Genomic DNA, 19,321 nt, shown 5'->3' on the forward strand with positions numbered 1-19,321 from the left:
GTCATGATTCCAGGGTCTTGGGGTCGAGCCCCACGTTGGGCTCCCTGCTCGCTGGAGAAATCTGTTGCTCCCTCTCTCTCTCTGTGCCTCCCCCCTACTTGTACTCTCTCTCTCTCTCTAATAAGTAAATAGAATATTTTAAAAAAGAAAATTTATTTTAAGTCTTTGTGTTTGTAGTCTAAGGGATCGGAGTGAACAACCCTTGCTTAATATACTACGTTAAATATTTTAATGATAACATGCTGCCAATAATGATTATGTACTCTAAAGCTTAATAAAAAGGCTAAAAATGATTTTAAAAATTCATTATTAAGTGTTACTTCAATGCCTGGATAGACCACTGTGCCAAAACATAAACATTATTCCTTAAAAGGATTCTGTCAGTGAATGACTAGTGATTTTCCTAGAATTTTATTCGTCTCTAAAAAAATGTGATCCCATTATAATAAGCAAAGCAATCAATTGATCCAAAAATATACCAACTGACAAGAGGACAAAACAACTTATTGGATAAAAAGGTTTTTTTTTTTTTTTTTGCTTTTCATATATTTGGCTTATTTTCTTCATTTAAATCCTGATTTCTAAGTATTGCTATGAGGGCAATTTGTTTTTTGTTTTTTTTTAAGATTTTATTTATTTATTTGACAGAGAGGGAGATGGTGAGAGAGGGAACACAAGCAGGGGGAGTGGGAGAGGGAGAAGCAGGCTTCCCACTGAGCAGGGAGCCCGATGCGGGGCTCCATCCCAGGACCCTGGGATCATGACCTGAGCCAAAGGCAGCCACTTAACGACTGAGCCACCCAGGTGCCCCGTCAATTTGGTTTTATAATAGAGCCAGTTCATCCTGATATAAAATTATATTTTAATATAATTTAATTTAGGAATATTTTAATTTAGAATATTGCTAAAATTCTGAAATTTGTAAAAACTGTAAAAGACATTTGTATTATGATTATGATCAAAACAGCAAATTTCCCATGAGTTCTAGAGTTGTTTTCAGTTCCGACTTACATGCTCCTTCCTCCTGAACCCTACCTTTCAAGAGGCGCTCATCATCATGCTCGGTGCGAATAGGAGCCAATCGCCCCATGGTCCGGAAGACTGCAGCATCTCTGCCCCAGTAATCACTGTAGAGTCCAGTAAACAACTCACTACCTACATGGAAAAAGGAGTTAAGAAGAAGTCAGTGTTTGTTTCTGGATCTGACAACAATCTATAAGCCACAATGATATCAAACATATCCAGGTTTACTGTGAATATGACCTTGTGAAATGGATACTACTGCAAGAGCATGGATGGTACTGTGAGATCACTAGGATTGGAATATCCACGGCCACTTACGAGCTGTGTGAGCTTGGGCTAGTTGCTTAACCTTTCTGTGCCTCAGTTTCCCCATTCCCAAACAGGACTAGCGCTCAAAAATATTGTAAAGAGTGAGGCACTTCAAACAACAGCTGGCATATATATTCATAAGACCTATATGAATCTATTTTTTAAGATGTATTCATTTATTTGAGAGAGAGAACACACACACAAATTGGGGGGAGGGGCAGAGAGAAAGAATCTCAAGCAGGCTCCCCGCTGAGTGCAGAGCCTACTGAAAGGCTTGATCTAATGACTCTGAGATCATGACCTGATCTGAAATCAAGAGCCTGACTTTTAACCAAATGAGCCACCCAGGTGCCCCAGACCTATATGAGTATTTCACAGGTAAGCTGGTTCATTTTATTTTACTAAACTTCTTTTAACCTTTATATCATCAGGGTATTATTATTAATTTTTATATTATTATTAGTGGTATTATATGCAAGACAGCTAACTCAAATCCTTCTTAAAACAAGAGATTGCTTCCATGAACATGATTTTAGTATAGGAACCACAATGTCTGACAAAGCTGTAAATAATCCAATTCACTGTCATTTAATTTGTAAGTCATGGCATAGATGGGAACGATATAAAGAATTTATAATTTAATCAGTCAGTTAACAGAATGAACAAAGTTAGTTATAACATGCGGTGGAGGACCCAGTCTGAAAATCGGATCAAGGAATCACAAATGTACGCAGGGTTTCCCAAGAAATGACAACGTGTGTCCTTGGAAATAACCAGAAAAACATTAAAATAGCTTATGGGAAGAGGACAAAATATAATAGGAAAATAAAATAAAGGTAAAGGTTGCTGCAGAAAGACTAATACCTCTCAAGCATAGGAACTTGGGAGTTCTCTTTTGTCTTAGGGACAACAAAAGATAATCAGTGTGCCCATGAGTGGGGCCAGAGGCATTGTCCTGGGCATATGCAGTTCAGGTGTCCTGTCTTTGGCAAAAATCTCTAAAAGAAGCAAATGATAGTATCAGATCAATAGAAGCAGCACCCTCAATTTAGGGCAGTAAAATTCTCATAATGAGTATCATACAATTCTGGTCAGTTTAAAAATATAGAGCTGATACTGAGCTCAATGTATTAATGTTTTCCTGTTAAATATGGAACATGTACATATGGCATTTGAAGTGCTTTAAAGTTTAAGAGAATTCAAATTAACTATCTCTAATTTAGTACATTTAAATGAATAATTGATTTTAGAATTAGAATTTTTAAAGTTACAGGTATAAAAATCCGGCCAAGTATATAAACAGAATTTAAGAGAACTCGATTTCACGTTTATAAATTTTAGTGGTTTTTTTTTTTAAATTTTATTTATTTATTTGACAGACAGAGACCACAAGCAGGCAAAGAGGCAGGCAGAGAGAGAGGAAGGGAAGCAGGCTCCCTGCTGAGCAGAGAGCCCCATGCGGGGCTCGAGCCCAGAACCCCGGGATCATGACCTGAGCTGAAGGCAGAGGCTTTAACTCACTGAGCCACCCAGGCACCCCTATAAATTTTAGTTTTTTAATGATTTATTTATTTATTTTAGAGAGACAGAGAGAGGTGGGGGCAGAGGGAGAGGGAGAAAATCTCCAACAGACTCCCTGCTGAGCACAGAGCCCCATTCAGGACTTGATCCCACAACCCTGAGATCATGACCTGAGCCAAAATCAAGAGTCAGACACTCAACCAACTGGGCCACCCAGGTGATCCTCACGTTATACATTTTATTAGATTTTTAAAATTATTTCAATATTTATAAAGGGTTTTTTTTCTAAGATAAGGCCTTTAAAACTTTGAAAAAAAACTTGAATAAACCAAATATGTTTGTATGGTTTACAATTTGAGAAAGTAATCAAATGTGCTGTCAACGGGACACTTTATAGGAGAAGTTTATTTTCAACTTGAATTAACTGACTTACTTTTTAAAAAGTAAAGATAATTGCTTTTGTTATAGCAGATTTAAAATAGAAAAAATGAGATATCGATTGAATTTGAAGGCTTAGGAAAAATAGGCTTTTAAAAATATTATAATAACAAACTAACGTTCATTTACACAAAGACAAGTAAATGTAAATAGCTTCTTTGGTTCACAAAATTCACTAGGGATATTTAAAAAATATATAGGAAAAAGATAAATAAAATCCAGGTTTTCCCACAAAGGAATCTGCTTTTAAACTATACATCTATGTAATAAGAGAGAAATAGGAAAAGAAGAGATAAATGTGGCAAAGTATTAGAATTAACAATTGATGAATTCAGGTAAATGGTATAAAGGTGTAAATTTTACTCCTCTTTCATTTTTTTTCCTGGATTTGAAAATTTTCCAGATAACAAGTTAAAAAAAAACAAAACTGGATTTATTGAGTTCATTCCATACACTTGAATGTACACTAAGTGAGAGGTGTGATAAGGAAAGTAACAGAAAAGAAAAACAAAGATGCTTTATCTCTGGACTGAAAACATAATTTGATAGAAAAAAAATTACATTAGAACTCTTATTTAAGCATGTTCTTTGGTAACAGAAGGAAAAAAAGCAACATAATTTATATCAGAGCCAGTTAATGTTATATTCATCAGAAAGTTATATCTGTGTGTGGTGAAGGCATATTTTGAGATAAAATGCATTTAGTGGTTAGGGATATAAACCGTTTGTGGGAGGCATTCTGCACTCCTTGAACATGGGTAAGAGTCATGTTAAATTCATTAAAAGGCCTTGGGGAACATCAACTTTATAGCATAAAAGAATGAGTTGACCCACAAGAGGTGGGTCATTGACTACTGAACTACCAGAGTGAGGATTTTTCTGAAATGTTTTTGTTATTTTTTAACTTACATTCCCCATATAAAATATAAAGGCCATTTTGGAAAATTATCTTATTTTTTAAAAGATTTTATTTACTTACTTGAGAGAGAGACAGAGTGAGAGATAGCATGAGAGGGGAGGTCAGAGGGAGAAGCAGACTCCCCATGGAGCTGGGAGCCCAATGCAGGTCTCAGTCCCAGGACTCCCAGGATCATGACCTGAGCCGAAGGCAGTCAGTCGCTCAACCAACTGAGCCACCCGGGCGCCCCTGGAGAATTATTCTAAACAAAACTTATTTTTCTAATATGGACTTGGCCAAATGCTTAATGCACAACAGGTACAAAAAAATAAATTTCTTAAAAATCATGACAATTTTCTATTTCTTGTTTTTAATATCTGATTTCACTTAATATCTTAAAAGACTTCTAGAACGTCAATATTTGAAAACATTACTATTATGAGAAAATAATCTTCATATTAGTTCACAACAATTATTGCACTTATCCCAATCTGAAACACCCTATCAAAGTTCTACTCATTTTAATCAATTTCATAAATTTAACAAACAAGTACCGCTTGGAGACACTAGATGGCAGCCCTATGATACCAAATAATACCACATCCAAGGCACATTATCTGCACAAAGGAAAAGACGATATATTACCAATTTTACCCAATTTCCCTTTTTGTATTCGGATAAAAGAAAATAGTTTGTGAACAATTCAAATAACACAATATGAGATGTATGACTTAAACTTCAAAGAAACCAGACAGGTGCTAAAAACTCGATGCTGTGTAAATGGAACCAAATGTGTTTCTGTTGGAAATGTTAGACTTTTCTCAGAAGGGAAAGATTCTCCTTTCATAGCTTATTATTAGTGTAAAGAACAAAATAAATTCATAGTCACATAATAGTCATGTTTGGTAAAAAATCTTCCTAAGGAAAAAAAAAAAACTTTTACGAAAAATCATCAAGTAGAATAAGCCTTAGGCACAACTATTACCTAATAGTAATTAAATGAGCCAACATATTCAGCATCATTATAATTGATACTACTTACAGCGATACATATAGTACATATGTACCATATCTCAACTGAAAACTTTAAAATTATAACCATTTGATATAATTAGGGTAAATTTATGAATCAATACCTTGGTATTTTAGAGTATAAAAAAACCTGGATAAATCATATTTTCATGGATTAAAAAGAGAAAGTTTTCATATAAATAAAAAACATCTTGGAGCACCTGGGTGGCTCAGTGGGTTAAAGCCTCTGCCTTCGGCTCAGGTCATGATCCCAGGGTCCTGGGATCAAGCCCCTCATCGGCCTCTCTGCTCAGCGGGGAGTCTGCTTTCCCCTGTCTGTCTATGCCTGCCTCTCTGCCTACTTGTGATCTCTGTCAAATTAAAAAAAATTAAAAAAAAAAAAAAACTATCTTCTAGAGTTTCAATGATAGGAATAGAACTATCCAAGTTTTCAGTTTTGTAGGTCTATGAAGACATGATATTTAATAAATGTATTAGCTTAGCCACAAGTTTAACTGGTATCTATTTCAATATTCTGAATATAAATAACCAACTTGATTTTTATGCCCTATATTACATTTCATTTGTTATAGCACTGAATTCTGAGGGTGACGGATGTCATGTTAATTTTAGATGGTCAAGTGTGGTTATAATTAAAAAAAATAGAGCATCTGCAGGGTGTTTTGACAGGTGAATGTAACTTATTATTGTCATGCTCAACATAGGCTCTCTGTACAGACACAATAACAGTGGGAACAGTTCTGCATTGGAAATCTGTCACACTAAGCCCCCGGCTTGAAATCTGCTTTTCGATATCTCATGGTCTTCATTACTTATAAAATCACAGAGACCTACATGTAATTTCTTGAGCCTGCCAAACTTTTCCGTTCTCTCTGCCTGGAAATGTTTTGCCTAAATTCTGCATCTCTTTTCCTGCTTCACCTCCCATGTGCCTGGCTATTGCCTACTTCCTGTTTTCTTCCGGTATCTGTCCCTAATAGTTTCAGCGCTCAAAGACTGTGTCTACACTAAACAGCTTATATGGAAGAAAATAAGAATCATTTGACTCTTGACAATATATAAAAACAAATCCACTGTAAATAATTCTAAGTTAAAATGGATCATTACAATAGTTTTCTACACAACTCCTTTTTAACAGAACGAACTCTAACTGAAGTTTCAGTTAAGCATACTGCATTGCCTTCATGTTTTAGGAAACCTACCATTCTCAGCAGTTTTGCTCGTGGGCCCAGATACTTATTACTTGAGTTTTTAGTTACCATGTTAGAAATACAGATTTTAGTTGTTTGGTAAGACAAACGTCACAGTTTTCCATGCTTTTTATCTTCTTAGGTTTTACTCAAGCATTTCTCCTATTTGTGTTGCAAACGTCTACACAACTAAATAATGTGAAATATACTTGCCTCATGGACAGCACATGGCTAACGATGGAATTAACTGCTTCATTTCATAACTGAGTTGTATAATTTTGTTAGAAAGTCATTCAAATATCAGATGCACTGTTTTATAGAATCACTATAACATGTGTCATTGCATATAAAACAAAATACACGTGCGAGGATGAGATTGGATAAGAATGAGATATATATTCCAATACCCACATCCCAGTTCACAGTCACACTCTGATTAGGGTGCTAAAAGCAACCAGGCAGAATATATCCTTGAATTAGTTATACAGTTGTAGTTGGACTTTTCTTCTTCTAGCCTTATCATTTTTGTTTGTTTGTTTTGAGGAATCCATAAGCAAAATATCCAAAGAGGCTCACAGGGACCAGTAAAGTCAGAAGCCACGAGCATGTGGCTAACTGGCATTGTGCCAAATGTGAGAGAGCAAGAAAGTTGGATAAGAAATTATACACATTCTTTAAGGACAGGAACATGGCAAAGGAATGACTTTAAGTCTAAATTTCTGTACAGTTGGGGTGAATTCAAGAAATAAGGAGATATACTTCATTTGTTACATTTACAGAGGTTACATTTATAAAGACATACATTTTATCTTCACTTAAGATTTTTCATTTATTTTTCTAATATTATTAAGTCATATTTTGTGCCAGAACTACTCATTCATAACTCTGTCCTGGATATAATTAATTTAAAAGGAACATTTGTTTTAAAAAACTAATGCCATTGATAGCTTAAAATAATCACTTAAATTTCCTCTGCATATATTCCAACTCCCTTTCATTCAGTCAACACTGACCTTCAATGTACAGAATATATAACGAGGAGATATGTTCACAAAGGTCTCATTATTATGAATAAAAGTACAGGAAGAAAATTTCAGCGGCTATAAACTTTTGTAATTTTATTTGCTAAAAATGGTAAGATAGGACCAAATAGAATGTAGAAAGAAGATTTCAGGGCCTACGATATTTTATTCATAGTTATTTGTTGAAATAAAATTTAGTAAGTCTTTAACTTTCGAGAGGTCATCCTAAAAATATCCTAATAACAAAGCTAACACTTTGAAAGCAAAGAAAAAGTATGTGACAAATTAGAGCGCTTTTCCCCCAAATGCTAGTAACATGCATGTTAGCATGTCATAGTCATGTCAGGTGTGATAAATATTAAATTACACCTGGAACTACAAATCTGAGTCAGAATAAAATATTTTTTTAAAAAGGCAATAGAATCGGGGCGCCTGGGTGGCTCAGTGGGTTAAAGCCTCTGCCTTCGGCTCAGGTCATGATCCCAGGGTCCTGGGATCGAGTCCCACATCGGGCTCTCTGCTCGGCAGGGAGCCTGTTTCCCCCTCCTCTCTCTGCCTGCCTCTCTGCCTACTTGTGATCTGTCTCTCTGTCAAATAAATAAATAAAATCTTTAAAAAAAAAAAAAAGGCAATAGAATCGAGAGGGCAAGGTACAAGGAAAATCCTGCCGTTACTAAAGGTGTTATAAACTTATTAAGAATATTGCAACAGTATATCCAACAGAGCTGATGAAAAAGAGTCAGCCAGTATTTTCCTTGCTGGCCAAAATGATATATGACATAAAGAAAATATTTCCTAGGGTGCCTGGGTGGCTCATTCAGTTAAGTGTCCAACTCTTGATTTCAGCTCTGGTGGAGATGGAGCCCTGTGCTGGGCTCCCCACTGGGCACGGCGACTGCTTGAGATTCTCTCTCTCCCTCTGCTCACCATCCCCTTTCTCCCTCTCTTAAATATTTATTTATATATTTGTATTTGTATTTGTATTGGATAATTTGTATTTCCTAAATTTTTATTTGGCTAGTCACCAAACCCAATAATTGGATAGTAGTATAAGTACTATCTTTGGATGAAATAAAAGGTATAGGCAAGAAATACATCAATTTATTTTACTAAGTAAGTCGTCGTTTCAATAGAGTGTTTTTAAAACCAGGCTGTAATGTCTTATATTCTTCAGACACTTACTGAAGACCATTTTCAATATAAAATTGTCATCACAGTAGGGGAAAATGTGGCTAAATGTGTAGAAATATTTGCACCTGTGATATGAATTTATATGCCACCAAGATAAATTATGGTAATATCAAGTGGCATTTGGAGAGCAACCTTAATTAATGTATGATTTCATTTTGACTGATTTGTGAACATTCAGAACACAGCTAAACAAAGAGGTTGTTTCACTCCTTTAATTCTGTTTCACGTGGAATCACTGCAAGATACTAACATTTCATTTCTAAATTAGATGATAAATTTAATTAAAACATGTTCGCAAGTCCGTTAACTTGTCTTTTACCTAACAAATAAACCTTTTTCAGGTTTCGGTAAGCTTTTTAGTCCGCGTGATCTTCAGCCAACTAAATTTAAGGTAACTGAAATGAAAACCGTACCTGAAGTTAAGAAATTATAAGACATCCTTTGATTTACCAGCACCTCTTGCTTTTCTTTGGGGGCCTTGTTAGCTTTATAAGTATTGGTACAAATTCGAGTTTCCTATCACGAAAGCGCAACTTGAGGTGAACGGGCACTCGACAGTTAAGTGTGACCCACAATTAACAAAGAAACAAGGATCGTGGCCTCAAGATAGTCAACATTTTGCTGGAGTCTTGTCCTAACCCATCCGCCGAGAATATGTGTGGCCATAAAATACCACATTAACGCATTCTTTCCCTGTCAGAGTAAGCTACACCGGGCTTGCCAAATTCCAACTCAGGTAGCTCCATTTTTCCAGCCCAAACTCCTGCTGTTTTTTCGACTGGGTGAATTATTCCTACTTCCTCTCTCTCAGAGTTGCTGGCTCAGGTAGAGGTTATCAGGTTTCCGCGGCACCTCGTATCTACAGTGAGCGAATAATCTTTCAAAGGTACTTTGGGATGAAAGCTAGTGGAGAAAGGTGAAGAATTATATTTTTATTTCTTCTTTTTAGAGGGATTATTCCTATAGTGTTTGCGTTTAGTTTGGAGGGCTCTTATGATTTGATTTCTCTTCTGAATATGTGAAACAGCCACCCAGATGGCAAGCACTTCCCATGTCAGCACAGTGTAATTTGATTTGGAAGTTCAATGAAACTCACTGGGAAATGTCCCTCCAGTAATATTTCCCCTCTTAAAAAATTCAGTTTTAAGTTCCCAGTTTCATGCATAAATAAGCTCCAGGGAGGCTTAGTGGTGAGTGGCAGGGTGACTAAAGGAATTGTTTAAACCATTTCAATGAAATGTTAAAATTAAATGGTGTGCTAATCTTTTTAGGATTTCACCACAGAAGTAGGTTTTGCTCTGTAATTTTCCACTTTCAGTATCACTTATAATATTCTTATGAATAATATCCCAAAATTTGTTTTTTGCCTGTTTAGGAATATTGAGTCTATTCAATGAATATTTATAGGAGGCCTGTTCCATGCAAGACGTAAGGTAAAAAAAAAAAAAAAAAAATGATAAGAAAATCTCTTCCAAACATATTCAAATTTTAAATTTATGAAATTATCCCTCCAAAGCACTGAAAGAATTAGAAAAAATTATCTATCAAATGCATGTATTTTAATGCATCCATGCCATTTCTAACATAGATCTAGCTGGCATTCATTCAGTGTCCCTCCCAAGACTTGGATTCCTACTGAAGTTTAAACTTAGGCGATCTTATTTTCATATTTAAGGTCTCCCTTCCTCATATTCTGTTTACACACACACACACACACACACACACACACACACACAAATAGGTTAGCAGAGGAACGCTAGCTATCTTAAATATACTATTTTTCTTTAAAACATTATACTCTTTAAGAATATTACATCTCTAGGAGCAAACTCTGGAAGAACTTACTATGTGAAATCTCATTTTAGAGCCTTTTCAAACTATGGGGCTGAATGAAGCAAATCCATCTTTCCCTAATAATTAGCGCTAATTGAAGATCTTTGCTCTACAGATATACAGTGGACCCCTAAACACCATGGAAGTTGGGAGCTCTGACCATGCAGCTGAAAATTTGCATAGAACTTGTGACTGCCCAAACACTTAACTATTAATTGAGCAGAAGTCTTACAGATAACAAAACAACTGATTAACGCATAGTTTGCATGTTTTATTTATTACCTACTGTATTTTTAAAGCAAACTACAGAAAAGAAAATGTTAAGAAAACCATAAGGAAGAGAAGATACATTTACAGGACTGCTAAAAAAGAACTGCATATGCCTGGACCCATGAAGTTCAAACCTGTGTTGTTCAAGGGTCAACCATATATTAAAAAAAAAAACAAAAAAAAACTTTGCTGACATGGACGTAAGTGCCATGACCAGGATGGGGAAGTACAGAGTGGGATGCAAGGCCCATCAAAATGAACTGTCTGGATAAGTTCAGGGACTGTACAGTTTCTAGAATACACGGGAATATCTGCATCAACTCAAAATCTTATATTCTGATTACTCATCAGTGGGGAGTTTTAAGTGTTAATCTTTTATTTAGGATGGGAAGTCCCCACATGTTATTTTACACTTTCCCATTTTCTGCCAACAGGGTGACCTAATATAAGCCTATAACTCTAAGTGTTGCAAATGTAATAATAGAAATCCATACATCTGTACCATACTTAAATCAGAACCTCACAACCCTGAGAGAAAAGAATGACTCCTCATAGCTCCTAGTTAGGTATCGGGAAGAGCTCACTTCAGCTTTGTACTTGGGAACTCATCTGTCTGTACCATCACAGTGCTGGAGTACTTTGCCAAGTGTGCCAGTTTTAAACCCCGAGAATATAAACAGAAAGAAAAATAATTTCATTGTGTCTTAAGTGAGGTACTCAGGTGAGGTACCTCATCTAATTAAATGGAATCAAATGGAAATCTAGATCAGACATGCCAACTTATTTTATTATTTCAATGTGGACATTTAGTGGAAGTTTGAACGGGTCAACCTCTATTGTTAAGATTCTAGATAAACAAGAGTTTAGATAAATAACTTTAAAGTTCTCAACTGAGATGACCTTCTGATGAATTCTACCGATACAGAGAAAGGCACCAAGAAGAGAATATTAAAAGTTTTCCTAAAATTACAGAGTAATTAAAACAAAAAGAACTAACATATGTTGCAATAGTTGAGTTTCTCCAGCCAGGTTTTTATAAAGTATTTCTCTAACTGCATTTTTTTTAATAGTAAATGGTCATAATACAGGATGTTTTCTATCAGATACTAAATAAAACTTGTGTTTCCACAATGAGACACACGTACTTCAGCTGCATTTATCTTAGAGTCAAAATTGGTTCAGTTTAGCATGACTTGAAATCTAATATCATTGCTTCCAGCACCCATAAATAAAGACAACTCTAACGCACATATAAAGAAACATCGGAAGAACCTAAGCGAAGTTTCAAAATCAATATGGCAACCAGATGATGTCTGTGGCAACAATAATTACCAACTAAGGTGGAGATGAAGGAGGAGCTGGGATCGAAAGGACATCTGCCCCGTCCTCTCTCAGACTTGTGGGGTTCCAGATGAAACAGAGGATCCTTGAAAAAAAAAAAAAAAACAACAACAAATAAACCAGAAAAGCCATTATGTATTTGCCAACTTTAGCAAGAATCTAATTGCTCAGATAAGACATATAAAAACCTGACCTTTTGCAAAACAGTTATTATAAAGAGGGTACCATGAGTACCAAGTTTCTTAGGACCAAACCGGGTTTTGTAAATAAATATATGGGTTTTCAGGCCCATATGGGTTTCTCATTCCTCACAGAAGGTATACAGGTGATGAAATGAAAGACGTTAACAGTTTTTATCACATGAGTGGACAGTATTAGTTATTTTGAGGGGTGTCCAGTAAATATGCCAAAGGAATGAAAACGTGCTAAAAAAAAGGTTACTAAAAGGGAGGCTTAATGATAAATACGGAAATTGATTGCTATCCCACAAAGACCACTAGTGATTTTTTTTGAAGGGTCTGCAAAAGAAGCTGATAAAATTTTCTATCGATTTAGATTATTTATTTCCAATCATGTTTCTTCTTCATCACATATTCTTGGTATAGACATTTAACTTTAATAATTTAGAAAACGATGGCTGCATAAACAATTACTGGAATATAGATGTATAGATAAACGTCACATTATGAGCAATGTTTCAGACTCGTGTCACATAAATAAGAGCTTGAAAGTACTTCTATGAAAAACGACTACTTCACTGTTTCTTATTGCCAGTGCCTAACCACAGAAATTTTCTCTATTCTCAGATTTCAAAATCCTCATTAATATATTTTCATAATTATTATTCATTAAGTGTGCTATAAATGGTTTGGGTAAAAGAAAGTTTGGAAAAGTGACAGTAAGAATCAATATTGAAAATTTTGTAGGAAAAGAAAAAATACTCTGGAAGAGAATATTGCTGATACTGCCCCCTGGTGTCTATCAATGGCCCTGCCCATCTGAGAACCATGAACCTCAAAACAGTCCTGAAGTCTTGAGTAACTTCTGATTTGCAGCCACTTTCCTCAAACTTGAATTTGACTTTCTTAGCCACCCCCCTTACTTCCCATTATCTGTTCTGTCCTGATCTTGCCATTCTTATTTGACACACTTTTCTTCCCCTCTGTGATATTCCAAAATCACCATTCTGATCCTGTGATTCTAAAACCTTTCCAATAATGCAGAGTTCACCTGACCCCTACAACCTCCAGTCTTATCCGTGGAATTGAACCACAGCCCAGGGGACAAATGGAGGCTCCTAACTCAGGGGTGGCTAAAAGCCAAAAAACTTTTTTTAACCCCCCAATTTTTTTCCTGTTTATACACTTTACACACATCAGTAGAGAGCAAGAATACCCATAAATAATTGGGAGACATTTTTGTGGTCGCTACTCAGATGACAAATTTGCAATGGCATGAGAAAAAGTTTGTTTAAATGAGAGAGAACTATTGGTGTGCCCAGCTAACACTTGGGCTGAACTGTCTGCATCTCAATTTGGAAAACTGACCCACAGCGTTATGTGAAGGAGAAAGGGACCAAGAACGTGAATGTAATACTTGTGTGACCCTTTAGTCACTGCCACTTTAGAAGTTACCTGAAACAAAGTAGGTAGGACATACATTTTATATTTGTTCTACTCCAGTCAAATGTCCAAATATTTGATCAGAGAAAGCTGTTAAAGAGATATACTGAACTGTTCTCTTCAATCAAGACTTTCTACAACTTCAGAATTCAGACACTCAACTTTTTACCACCAATGACAGGTGAAGGTGATTTACCTAATGGATAAAATTACACACCTTCAACATTAAAATTGAAACTGCAAGAGAAAAACAAGTGTGTTGCATATTTATTTGAGCCAGCACAATATATTAGGTTTAAGCTGCCAAGCAGGGGCGCCTGGGTGGCTCAGTGGGTTGGGCCTCTGCCTTCAGCTCAGGTCATGGTCTTAAGGTCCTGGGATCGAGCCCCACATTGGGCTCTTTGCTTGGCGGGGAGCCTGCTTCCTCCTCTCTGCCTGCCCCTCTGCCTACTTGTGATCTCTGTCAAATAAATAAATAAATAAATAAATACATACATACATACATAACTGTCAAGTAGAAAAAACATAGAAAATGCAAACTAAGAATTCTAAGATTAAGAGAATCTCAGACTTCAAAGGACTGTAGTTAGGTGAAGGGAATGAAGTCACAATTTCTTGGAAAAGTCACAGGTTTTCAAAAGTCTAAGTCACCACTTAGCTTCCTGAGGCTGTTGTTGATTGGCGAATTTCAGCACAGGTCTGAGATTTGAATTATCTGACATATCTGTGTACTCAACTTTCAAGAGAAGTTGATTGACTCAATGGAATCCTATATTTGAAAAGATGCCTAGAACCCTAACATTTTGGAAAACAAGTGGAACCCAGAATCAGGCGGAATTTTTAGTTATGTCTGAGGCCTGATTCTGTGCCGTATGTAAATCTAGCTGATTCTATAAAAGGATCCTCTTTTACAAAACCTCACATTTAAACCTGAGAATAAATGAGTGTTGGATACTCCAATATTTTCACAGACCTATGCCTCCTGTCCAAACTCATGTCCCTTGATTGAACCCTTCCACTTTAACACTTCAAGTGTTCAAGACTTCAAGTATCTATCTCATTTACTTGATTAATGGCTATAGCTACCTCGACATATAGTCCTTTAAAAATAATAAAAGTTATTTTGCCTGCTTTTTATATCACTATTAAAAATCCATATTTTTATATCACTATTAAAAATCCATATTTTTGAATAAAGGACAGAGGTAGTATTTTAGTTAAAAAAATGCGTATGTTCCTTTTTTTCTTTTCTTAAAGATTTTATTTATTTGACAGAGAGAGAGAGATCAAGAGATAGCACAAGCAGAGGGAGCGGCAGGCAGAGGGAGAGGGGGAAGCAGGCTCTCCGCTGAGCAGGGAGCCCAAAGCTGGGCTTGATCCCAGGACCCTGGGATCATGACCTGAGGCGAAGGCAGACTCAACCGACTGAGCCACCCAGGTGCTCCAGTTCTTCAGTTTCTAATTGTGTAAAAGAAAAAGAAAAAAAAGATAAACCACTGGAACACCCCTGCTTTAGAGAAGCAACATTATCTTTATGCACAAAGAGAAGAAAGATCCTAAACTTTAGAGGATATAGTCATTTCATCTATATATAGCACTTGGTTAATAATATTCCAGGATTCAAATAATACAAAAAAAAAAAAAGACAATGACAAATTGGACTGGAGAGTGTGATACTTCTTAAATTTGAAAACTACTGGGATGTGCATTCTGAAGACTATCATATTTATAACAAAATAATGAAAAGGTGCTTTGAACCCTTGAAAGTTCTGAAACGGCTCTCGCAGTCTGCACGCCGGCCGTTATGAACTACTTGCAGCTTCCCAAAGATCTCTTACTTGGGCTCTTCAAAGTGTTCAGGATAATAATGTCCATAGAATATTAAAAATTCTGCAGGGGCGCCTGGGTGGCTCAATGGGTTGGAGCCTCTGCCTTCAGCTCAGGTCATGATCTCGGGGTCCTGGGATCGAGCCCCGCATGGCGCTCTCTGCTCAGCAGGGAGCCTGCTCCCCCTCTCTCTCTGCCTGCCTCTCTGCCTACTTGTGATCCCTCTCTCTGTCAAATAAAAAAAAAAAAATTAAAAAAAAATTCCGCAGACACCCTAGAACCCCCAGGAATCTTGATCTGACCTCTTTGTCTGCCCTGGGATCTCCTCCTAGGAGAGACTCTAGAATCTCTCTCCTAGAGAGACCCTACCACCAAACATCAGATGTATCCCTTTTTTGCATCATTTACTTCTCTGCATTATAATTGCCTGTTTGACCCTCCTTCCTACTAGTTTGTAGGGTTTTCTTGAGGAAACTGCCCATGTGATGTTAATCTTTGATCCCCTCTATCAAATAAAGTAACTGGCACATAATAAATGCTCAACTGTTGACGACACTTGAAAAAAATACTACCTTCCTAGAAACAAACTTTTTTTTTCTTTTTGCCTTTGCTTATTTTCTTCTGTATCTAAAAGAACTCACAGACTGCTGTAGACAGGTGTGCTGATGTGAAAGCAGACGACATATACAAACTGTGCATGCTTTCTGAGAGCTGCTCATGAAGCAACATCGTGGTCCTATTGCTTTTCTACATTTTGATTACCACTGGCTTTAGTAAAACTATTACAGTGTTAAAACAACTAAAAGAATGTTCTTTATTTCTCAAGCTATTTCACGAAGATAATATATTTTTATATATATTTTACAATTCATAAGGGATTCTAAACAGGATAAATACATTAAGGTTTAGGATAAATATAATTAAATACTCCCTGGCATTTATTAAAAATAAAATCAAATACTGAAGAATGATAGTGGTGTTTGTTTTATCCCCAATGACTTCATTAATGACAATATGCATCTTGAAGTAATATGGAGGTGTGACATGGAGGTATTTCTCCACATGACTGATTTCTTTTAACAAGATATTCTTCTGATATTGCGGTGTATGGTCATGAAACTTCAATACTGAGCTAAGAGGAAAGACTGAGTTCTTAATTCTTATCAAACAACTAACTTGACAGCAGTTTTTAATAATTTACCTCATCTTTCATTTCATGATTTTAGAATGAAGGCTTTCTTTACCCTGTGAAAGACACATTGGTTTGATTCATCTTAATTCCCCAGGACTCAATATATTATTTTTGCAACTTCATACAGCAGAGATGTGGAAATTGCCGAGAAGAGGTACAAGGAGAAAAATTTATCCTAGACCGGATAATACCGGTAACAGAAAACAGGCCAATTCCAAAAGTCTATTGCTTTGTTCTGCACAGATCAAGCCGCCTCCAAAATTAACTATAAATTCAAGAATGGAGCTTCTCACATTTGAGAGTTCATTGTGATGTTAAATGCAGTGTTTAATTTAGTGCACAATCCAATAAAATACTAAAAGGCGAGTAATGTAATTTTCTTCCCTGAAGTGGAATTCAGCCACTAAACCAACCAGAAAACTGGAGGCACGATGACATTGTCAATGACCCCAAAACAATTGCACTTCTGGTTCAAGTAATATGTAATGCTGGTGTTTAACCTTATTGAGAATGTTGGTCAGTACTTACACTGGCTTTCCATTATCTGTGTTTTAACAGCTGGAATTTCTGCCTGAGTAATGTGGCTTAAATTTACAAGACATCACTAGCATTAGCAGTGTGGCCTACACTTTTTGTTTCAGTGTGGTAAGAAGAAGTTTTTCAATAGGTTCTCCTGTGCTTAAGAGAAAGCAGGATGTGCACAGTTTGCAAAGGTGGGCAGATACACGGGCACTTCAGAAAAATAAGTTTAAAGAATAAATGGTAAGTCTTTCCAGGAGAATTTTCCCCTTCAGGCCTTGAGGAGAGCGCTTGGAACCCAGCAAGCCTGCTGTAAGCTATTTTCAAGAGGTGTGAGTTATTGCGTATCAGGTGTTAAATGGGATACCAATTAAATGAAATGAGAGTTTCCCATAAATGAGTCAGTGTTGCGAACTATTTTTGCCCTTAGTGTCAATGGTAAATTCTGAAAGATGTCAGAAAAAATCTAGGCCATTACAAATACTATAGGACAAAACAAATAACCCGCTATTTTATTTTATTACTACTTCTAATGGTTAGAGAAAAAGTCATAAAATACACAAGGCATAAAACATGTACCCGTCAACAATGAACAATGAAGATACAATTTTGATAAGTAAATGTCAAGAATAAATTACCGTATCATGCACTTCAGTTCTTTACATAACAGCTATCTAATAACCTGTAGCAAATTAATTTTGAAAGTGACTCACTACACAATTTTTTCTTTTCTTCTGCCAATCAATAAAAATGTATTAAATAATATTTGGAACATTTCCCAAAGACTGAATAAACTAGCAGAAAAAAAAAATACAAAAATGGGAGTGAAATTTTAAGTCAACATCTTGACACTAATAGTTTTGCATTTTAATTTTTTGGACATTTTTAATCTCTAAAACACAATGTCATATTTGCATCATTCTTTAAAATGTAGGAACTACTCTTGTATATATTGTTTCACCTTCAAAATAAGACTATGAGGTGAAATAGAGTCAATAATACTGTTCACAAGTATTATTTTCCTTTCATAGATGAGAAATTAGAGCCAGGGTGAGGCTTAGCAAGTCTCAGAGAGTGTCTTCTAACTTCACTCCATGTTCATTTTACATATAGTATTATCCATCCTACTTACCATTGTAGATGGAGAGCGGGATATATGTTTGTGCCGCTGCGCATGGCTGAGTGTCTTGTATGAGGTAATTAAGGTATAGTCAGGGTTTGAAAATATGTATTAAGATTTTTTTTAAGAAGAAAATATTTATCATTATTTAGTTATCTATTTATTAAATTCTATGTTCAAATGTTTTATTTCCTGTAACATTATTTGAATAGCTTGCAGATGCTACCATTTTTTAAAGGCATATATGATACATCTACAGCAAAATTCTAACTCAATTGTCTTGTGCTGATTTGTAAATAAATATTTGCTTAAATAGGTATTTGTGGGTAAAATAATATTTCCCCCACTTTCGTGTTTCCTTTAATTACTTCACGGTTCCATTCTCCTCACTCTTATCTTATGCCAGTAGTCTCTTAAATTCTACACTATTAGCTCTGTCTACCAGAAACGTATGCCTGGTGTACTAAGAGTACTGGAAACAAATACTCTTTAAACGTTAATTATTATGTTGTCCTGGAGCCTGCTTTTATTAGAAAACAGCATCATCCTCGCTGCCTACCTCTTCCTCACCACCCTCTCAAATATAACCATGTCACTCTCTCTCGGGTGCTTCCTCACTGTTATAATGTCTCACCTTTAGAACGGCAGTTCAGTATCTTAACAGCTCTGTCTTAGGCTTTCTGCCTTCTGACTGGCACCATCCCACCAAAACTCCAGAAGCACAATCTGGCTGACTTTATTTAAAAGTTGTATGCCTGGGACACCTGGGTGGCTCAGTTGGTTAAGCAGCTGCCTTCGGCTCAGGTCATGATCCCAGTGTCCTGGGATCAAGTCCCACATCGGGCTCCTTGCCCCACAGGGAGCCTGCTTCTCCCTCTGCCACTCTGTCTGCCTATGCTCGCTCGCGCGCTCTCTCTCTCTGACAAATAAATAAATAAAATCTTTAAAAAAAAAAAAAAAAAGTTGTATGCCT

The 19,321-nt window shown here is 36.2% G+C and overlaps 1 protein-coding gene across 1 annotated transcript in view; it reads right to left on the reverse strand.

The window, feature by feature from the left end:
- Positions 1 to 19,321, reverse strand: part of SEMA3E (semaphorin 3E) — a 246,736-nt gene that overhangs the window by 41,537 nt on the left and 185,878 nt on the right. Inside the window, exons 5-6 of the mRNA XM_080819075.1 lie at positions 12,060 to 12,153; positions 1,036 to 1,155 (exon numbers count right to left, since the gene is read on the reverse strand). Coding sequence (XP_080675201.1) covers positions 1,036 to 1,155; positions 12,060 to 12,153 — 214 coding nt within the window. The remainder of the gene's footprint in view (positions 1 to 1,035; positions 1,156 to 12,059; positions 12,154 to 19,321) is intronic.

Source organism: Martes martes (assembly GCF_963455335.1).
Source record: "Martes martes genome assembly, chromosome: 11".
NCBI lineage: Eukaryota > Metazoa > Chordata > Mammalia > Carnivora > Mustelidae > Martes > Martes martes.